Below are 8,474 nucleotides of genomic sequence, written 5' to 3' on the forward strand. Positions count from 1 at the left end.
CAGCTACACTTTCAGTGCACCCACCCCCACTACTAACTTGGTCGCCCAGATAGCGGAAGCTATCGACTACCTCTAGTTTTTCACCCTGGAATGAGATAGAAGTTGTTTCCTGTTTGTTTACAGTCTTTATTGCACCTAAACATCTGCCACAAACAAAAACTAACTTGCTAGTTAACCTGCCTTTGATGTTGCTGCACCTCTTATGTGTCCATAGCTTGCACCGGGTACATCTTATAGAGTTACTACCTACTCATTTATATATATATATATATATATATATATATAAACTTCCAGTTATACATGCTTTTTTGTGCATCATTAATTAATTAATTAACAAGGACATTGTCAATTCAATAAATACAATTTTCAACTCAATGCTTTTCAAATTTATAGATTTATAACCATTTTCAAGGATTGCTATTTCTGGATTCATCCTTTTAAAGCCTTCAATTTCTTATAAAATAACATGAAAAAGAAATTCCTCTAAAAACTAATAAGATTGATTCCTTGCTATTATATTGTTAACTGCTTCACTAACATTTGTTTTGCAATAGTTTGCTATAAATAATGTAGCATGCTATATGAACTTCCTGAGGCATCAGAAGAAGATAGTGAGACAGGCATTTCTAATATAGTTGATATTGAACCAAGATGTAAATTATTGTATAAAAAAATAAACAAAATTCTGACATTTTTCAATCAATTAAATCTAGGGATAAATATGTTAGAACATAGGATTATAAACTGCAGTCAGTAAAAACCATAAGTGTTCATTTCAGAACTAGCTCTCCCGGGGAACTTTGAGAGGTGGATGAATAAATTTGTTTCTACAACACAATAAAAAGCCTTCGATAAACATTTGGAATTTGCAGAAAGAAGCAAGGATGAAGAAAGATAAAAATTGAACTAATCATTACAGTGGTTAGATTATTATTGTAAATAGTTTTATTATCAAAATAGCTATTCATAGTCCGTAGCAGTCTTGATGCTAACATTGCTATTACTTCAGTAAATAAGGTCAAGAGACAAGTTCATACAAATGATCAATCATTTTCCTATGAATTAAAAATGGCTTTATAATTTAAATTAGAAGAGGAAATTTGCATGGCAGCAACGTATTTACAACTAAAATAACAGAAGGGTAAGATAAATATGATTTACTGAATGAATTAAGAAAATGACTGGAATTTAAACATCTTTGAAAATACAATGGAAAAGAATGAAGTGATAAGCATATGCAGTGAAAATAGATACAGATGAATGAAGGAAATGCTATGAGCTGTTTGCAGATAGCCAGATTAGTAACAAGTGAAATGTGACCAGAATATGTAATGAGAAAGAATGTTAAGATGTATGGAAGCAGATGTTAGTCAAAGGAAAAGTAGGTCAGTATAATATGGACATATGATGGGAATCAATACAAATAACTATATAGACAACTGGTAAATATTACTTATGGATATGAAGAAAATAATGAACTGATGAGTAGTGGGAAGTCAGATAGAAAATACAATTTCAGAATAGAATGACAGAAATCTGAACAGCCATGAAATTAATTTTACTATGGGAGTATTGAATAAAATTTTAATAGTGTGAACAAAAATTATTTGGATATTAAAAAATATTCTTCCTCCAAATGTCATGAGGCCAGACAAAAATGTTAACATAATGTAGTCTTGCTTATTCCCAGTTCAACTGTTGATCTTCTATAATGCATAAGTGAGACCCAAAATAAAATAATGTTTTTATATCTGTGAGGTGTTGGCTACATTCACAGACACCACAAACTGCTTCAACAAAACAAACAAACAAAAACAAACATTTCATTGATTGGCATAAAATTACTCCAACTTTTTACCTGTAGATGTACAGTTTCTTATTGCTTTATTGCCCACAAGGGGCTACGCACAAAGGAGACAAACAAAGGGGTGAAGTTAATTACATTGACCCCAGTGCATAAATGGTACTTTACTTATCGACCCTGAAAGGATGAAAGGCAAAGTCAACCCTGGCGGAATTTGAACTCAGAACGTAATGGCAGACGAAATACCGGTAAGCATTTCACCCGGCACGCTAACGTTTCTGCCAGCTCACCGTAGATGTACATTTTCATCCCCTTACTTCTACTGCAGCGCCCTCTGCTCCTCAGTTCACAAGTCACATTCCATCTCTTCTTAAGCTCTCCTTTCTCATTCATCTTCACATTGGTCTCCACTGCACCTTACTTTGCACCAACCACTACATACAAACCTCCCTCCCTTCCTTCCTTCTCAGAACATCAAACTCTCAAGAATTCCCTCTTATATATGTCCTCTAGCAACTGTCAACTTGATCATTAACCACACTGATTACTGATTTCACTAGTTTTTAGAAGGCCTCTGCAGGCCATGAGAACAATCCAAGAGAAAACATAAATAACTAAAACAACTAAGGGTTGTGAACGATCCAATGAAGTGAAAAATTAATGGAAAAAAAGGCACAGTTACTTTGGGAGAAGACTTAGAAAGAAATATATTTCAGCAGAGATGGATATAAACTTAGCATGATTCTGAAAATATTGTGTAATATTTTTGGCTTGAATCTGGATTTAATCAATATATTTAAATGTAGACATTGTGCAAGTAGTCATTAGAAATATAAGAAAGAAAATTGTGAGGAAAAAGGAAATAGAGTAAAAAAACACTTGAACAATTATTTTTTTTCATTTTTACATTTTTTTTTTTTTTTGGTGAAGTTAAGTTTTAAATTATTTTCTATTGGGTTGGAAAATAATGAATAGAAATTACCATAATAGTAGCAAGGAAAATTCTTCCTCCGAATGTCATGAGGTCAGACAAAATTTTAATATAATGTAGCCGTGCTTGTATTGAAGTCAAATTCTTCTGGCCAGGTACTGAGAGACTTTGGTTCTGCCTCAAATAGTGGGTCAATGTTCGCCGCACATCTTTCATTTTCATGTTTTCTAAAATTGTCCTTGGAACAAATCTGTTTAAACCAAATTCTTTTCTGAAAAATAAATAACAAATAAGAGTAATTTGTAGAAAATTCTAAGAAGTTTATAAAAAGGATTTAGTAAAAGTAGCAATATTTATCATTTTATTGTTTAGCTGCAAGTCAACCCTAATTAAGCACTGTCGAATGTGTCCTATAGTCGAATGTGTCCCAGTCATGACCATCTCTTCTTTTCGATTTTAAATTGTGTATCTAGGATTACGTTAACCTGTGTATTCTTTTCTTATTTAGGATGCTATAAAGTCTAATTTTAAAGAGATTTGCTGCTATTTCAAGCTGCTGGAATGATCCTGTCAAATCTTTTTTTTTTTTTTGGCTCACAATGTAGTATCTGAATGAGATAGTCAATGGCTTATTGCAAAACTGATACTTTGATTACATGCTTGTTCACTTAAGAACATCATATCTGATTAATTCTGAACTTAGAGCTCTAACAGATAAGTGGGTGTTAAGTAAACTGCTCATTTGTTATACAAGAGCAAATGTGATAAGAACTTTGAAGATAAGTGTACACCTATCTTATTTCATATCAAAGTAGCCTTTGGGCAAACTAGAAAATCGAATTTAATAACATCTTCTTTGCTCCTTTATTCCCAAGAAAGGAAATACAAATTACTAAAATGTTTATTTCTAAGACCATCAAATGTAATAATGTTAGCTGCTGTACTGATAAAGATTTCCTGAAGCAATTCTCAGATCAGCCGTGTTTTTTTTTTTTTTTTCCACTAACTTTTCCAGTCCATCAATTTTACAAATTTTCTCTAGCTGCCATTGTCCAAACTAAAAAAAGGGTATGATGAAATATTTCATATTGCAGGTGGCACGTAAAAACACCATTTGAGCATGGCTGTTGCAAGTACTGCCAGATTGGCCCTCGTGCCAGTGGCACGTAAAAGCACCCACTACACTCTCAGAGTGGTCAGCGTAAGGAAGGGCATCCAGCTGTAGAAACTCTGCCAGATCAGATTGGAGCCTGGTGCAGCCTTCTGGTTTGCCAGTCCTCGGTCAAATCGTCCAACCCATGCTAGCATGCAAAGTTTATTACAAACTCAGCTACTAGGTTAAGATTCATACTGAAATATTTCCCCTGTATTATTTTATAGCTACAACTATGTTTTTGTTTTCTTTCTTTAACTGAGAGGTAACTTTTAGTCAACTCTAAATGGTTCTGCAAATATCATTGAGCACTTACTACCCCTGACTTATTTTTCTATATTCATACCATTAATCCATTTGAATAATTTACCTTACTTTTTTTTTGTTAATGTTAAGCAAATTTTTACTGACAAAAAGTCATTTGTTGCTGTACTGATGAAGTTCAATAATACTGAAACATGGAAACATGTCTATCGTTGCCTTCCTTGCCAGCAAGCAAAGATCAAATTTGTCCCCTGAGCAAGTAAATAAATTTTGTAAAATTTACACATAATTTCATGAAACTTTTCTTTTGCATTGAGAGTCTCCAGCTGTTGCTGCCAAGAGTTTGCTTATTTTCTCCAACCAAGAAGGAAAATTTCAATTATTTGTGAATATTTGGCATACATCATTCAGCACATTACAACCTCAAGTTTTTTTTTTTTATAATAATAATGTCATTTACTGCAGTTGAAAGACACATCTAAATATCACACAAGAATTGAATTAACAAATAATTATATTGAAACCTTATAAAAGCATAGATTTAAATATTAGAATTAATATGTATCAAAAACGTGTTATTCAATTAAATTTTTTAAATGAATAAAAAAAATGAATTGAAAGTAATTTGAAATGATTCATTAACTAATTGTTTACATCTCATTTCACATATCGAAAAAATCATTACGTATTGATAAAACAATTTCTTTTTTAGTTTACTTTTACTGAAAATTTCACTGTATTGTTTCTTTAATTAAAAATGGTCCATAAATTTATAATATATGTATTTTCATAATCTTTTAATATATATATAAAGGTAACATTTTATCCTTTGCAGAATAAACACAGCATTTAAAATCTGACTGAATGTAAAAAAAAAAATTACTTTCTCAGCAATTGATAGAAAACTGTTTCAAACATTTTTAGTTGCTCAAGAAATAATCAATCTTTTTTTGCATTGTTTTCTTTAATTATAACAATTGCAACAAGCATAGATGAGCACCAATTACAGAATTATGCTTTATATTGTATATGCTTGCTGGAAGCCTATCCCAAAGAATGCCACTTAAGGGCATAGAAAGTAAGAAATTAAAGAGACTGATTTAATTTTAGTTATCTAACAATTTGGTTTGTTATGAAGACACTTTTAATGAGCTGCAGCTAATGTAGCCTGACAACATTCAATAGTTAAATCAATAACTAAGAGTGTAAGCTAAGTATCTTACCCATGGTGCCTGCTACAAATGGTTTCTCATAAGTTGTTATATAATGTTAGGCAATACTGGAATACAATATATGCATAATGTATACTAAACATTTGAGTAAATTTATTTGAAATGAGTGATTGGTCTGTAATTTCTTACTGATAAATAATCAGAGTTAATTTACATTACAGTTTGCAATCCTTCTCTCCAGAGATACAAAGTTATCTGAAAATTCTCTGTATAACAGAAAATCAAAAATTTAATAAAGAAAAAATATTTATTGTCATTGGTCAGCTTCAAACACCTAATTTAAGTTATAATCAGATCTAAAATAGCAAAGGTGAGAGAGTGGTGTTGGGAAATTTGAAAGATAGCAATATGCTTGAGCTATGTAGTCTTCAAAGGAAAAAATCTTCATTTATCATTGCATTTCACCACATATGGAAACATTTAGTGAGAACAGTCTTCATTGTAGATCATATCTAAGGGAAGCAAAATCTGCTGATTTGTGTAAAAAGTTTGCAACCTACAAGTATAATCTAGTGTTCAAAGGTCAAAGATCAGCACAGCAAAGACCAAAGAAGTGGTTCTAGACTCTTTAAGCATCAATTTGACACAGAAAATGTAAGATGGTCAATGACCAGATTCAAACAATGTATTTATTGCTTGTGGATTGACTGCATCACCAGTTACTTTACAGACTGGCTTCCAATCCATTTTCTAAAATTAAGTACTATAAATTACTTCTGTTATGACCAAATAGCTTGGAAGTTCACAATCACAGGGTTCTAGATTTGATCCTATTGTGTGGAATCTACAACTAGACATTTTCTACCATAGCTTTGAACTAATCTGAACCTTATGAATGAAACTGTGTGAATAGCTCTGAAAGTTTGCTACGTATTACATTGTATCTATAATGAAAAGGACTAGACTTACCACACCATGACATGCTTATTCTACCCAAGGATGATATTTTGGGTTCATTTGTCTGTGGAATACTCAGCCACTAACATGCTAATTCAATGAATTTAGTAGTTCGGTTGATATAAAAAAAAACTGACACTCCATCAGTTATGATAATGAGGGTTCCAGATGATCTAATCAATGGAGCAGTCTGCTCATGAAATTAGCATGCAAGTGGTTGACCACTCCACAGATACATGTACCCCTCACGTAGTTCTCAGGGAGATTCAGCATGACACAGTGTGTGACAAAGCTAGCCCTTTGAAATACAGGTACTACTCATTTTTGCCAGCTAAGTGGAGTTGAGCAGCATGAAATAAAGTGTCTTGCTCAAGGACACAATGTGTCACTGGGAATTGAACTCATGACCTTACGATCATGAGCTGAATACCCTAGCCACTGAGCCACATGCTACTGAATAATCATCATAAAAAGTGGTGGAAATGCATTTATATTTTAGTACAAGATAATCTTTCTATAACTTTGTACAAGCATGATAGACTATTACACATAGCAAGGCAACCCAGCTCTCAACAAATATGTGGCTTAAGTTTTGTTAGTGGGCCTATTGTCCTTTTCTTGTCATCTCATATTCATCAAAAATTATATGAAGGAAGCGGCTTTGATTTGTTAATAGACATAGTGCGTATAATGTTTAATATTAATTACATTAAATTCTTAGCAACAGTGAGAATAAAATCCCTGTCATTAGGGAAGTAGTTTTGCTTGATATAAATGCTTAGGAATTTATAACACACTGTTAAATATCATTCATAAATTATCTTAGAGCAATTTAACAAAAAGAGAATATGTAGGGAGCATTTAATTTTAATTTCAATAATGCATTTCACACAATGCTTTATGAAATATCTGCAGTAACAATTGTTCTCTGTTGGAGAAAGTTGTTAAGTGATGGATTTCTTAACAAGGATAATAAATAAAATTTTGGATGCTTGTTTTTGTTGTTGCATCAACAGCTAACATTTTGTAATAAATTAGACATGCTTGAAAAACTATAAAAAGATGGAAACATTTTCAAAAGCTCGTTGAATTTCCTTAAATCTTTACAACTAAAATAGCTTTAGCTTTAAATAATTTTGTCTGAAAATTAAATTTTGTCGAATTTATGCAATATTATTTTTTAAAATTATTGTATCAAAGAAGGTTTAAACTTTAATGAACGGAAACAAAAGCATGTTAAAAAAGGGTTCATTTGAATGGAAGATATTGGCAAGCATATCATTTCTGTTTTAGGATAATAATGAGTACCTGAATAAAATTTATTACTTTAGGTGGCATGTTGAAAACAATTAAATGCTAGAAAGAATATAAATTCTCTCATCAAAATTATAAATAAAATTAGAAGGTATAGTTAATATGATAGTTACTATGAGCCAAGATTTAGATTAATCTTAAAATTATTGAATGATAATTTAAACTAAGAATTTGTTAATTATTAATTATCCAATTAATTATATCAAATCTTGTAATAAAGGAAATTGACAATTAAAAAATTAGACTTAAAACTAATTATTTTCTAAGTTGTTGATATAAAGAGAAGAGAAAAGACATTTATTGTTTTATAAGAAATTGAACTTACTCAAATGACTTCAGAGAAAATTTTGTTTGGGTTCCTCGGCTTGTAATATGTTGTTGAATATGAAGGGCTGCTAAACGGAACATACTCTCATATTTAAGGTCTCCAGCAAATCGTTCTTGGACGACATCGTTACAACACTAAAAAATATAATTATATGTAAAATCATATAATGCATGATATAAAGTGACAGACAGACAGAGATGAGATGAGAATACATAGATGATATTTAAAGATATAAAGAGCAATTTTAGACAGTAAAAAGAAAATATAACAGGAGAGCTGTACCATTAGAATAGACGACCCCAAATTAAGACCAGCATGCTACTGCATAGATTGTACTACTTAAGATTAAGGATCAGTGGCAATATTTCCTCAACTATTATTTTTATTCATTATATTAAGGTTATTCTTTTTTGTTATCAGTCCTAAAGGCATGGCTGTTCTATTATAAACACAAGTTGACCAAAACCTTCATCATCATCATCATTTAGTGTCTGTTGTCCATGCTGGAATAAGTTGGATGGTTTTTACCAGAGCTGGCAAGCTGGGTAGCT

At 31.5% G+C, this 8,474-nt stretch overlaps 1 protein-coding gene across 3 annotated transcripts in view; it reads right to left on the reverse strand.

Annotated features, from left to right (window-relative positions):
* The window catches only part of LOC106876727 (uncharacterized), a 1,061,911-nt gene that overhangs the window by 122,307 nt on the left and 931,130 nt on the right, over positions 1 to 8,474 (reverse strand). For all 3 annotated transcript variants that reach the window (XM_052966107.1, XM_052966109.1, XM_052966108.1), the window contains 2 exons: positions 7,921 to 8,057; positions 2,787 to 3,006 (listed from right to left, as the gene is read on the reverse strand). In XM_052966107.1, coding sequence (XP_052822067.1) covers positions 2,787 to 3,006; positions 7,921 to 8,057 — 357 coding nt within the window. The remainder of the gene's footprint in view (positions 1 to 2,786; positions 3,007 to 7,920; positions 8,058 to 8,474) is intronic.

Source organism: Octopus bimaculoides, chromosome 3 (assembly GCF_001194135.2).
Source record: "Octopus bimaculoides isolate UCB-OBI-ISO-001 chromosome 3, ASM119413v2, whole genome shotgun sequence".
In the NCBI taxonomy this organism is placed as follows: Eukaryota; Metazoa; Mollusca; class Cephalopoda; order Octopoda; family Octopodidae; genus Octopus; species Octopus bimaculoides.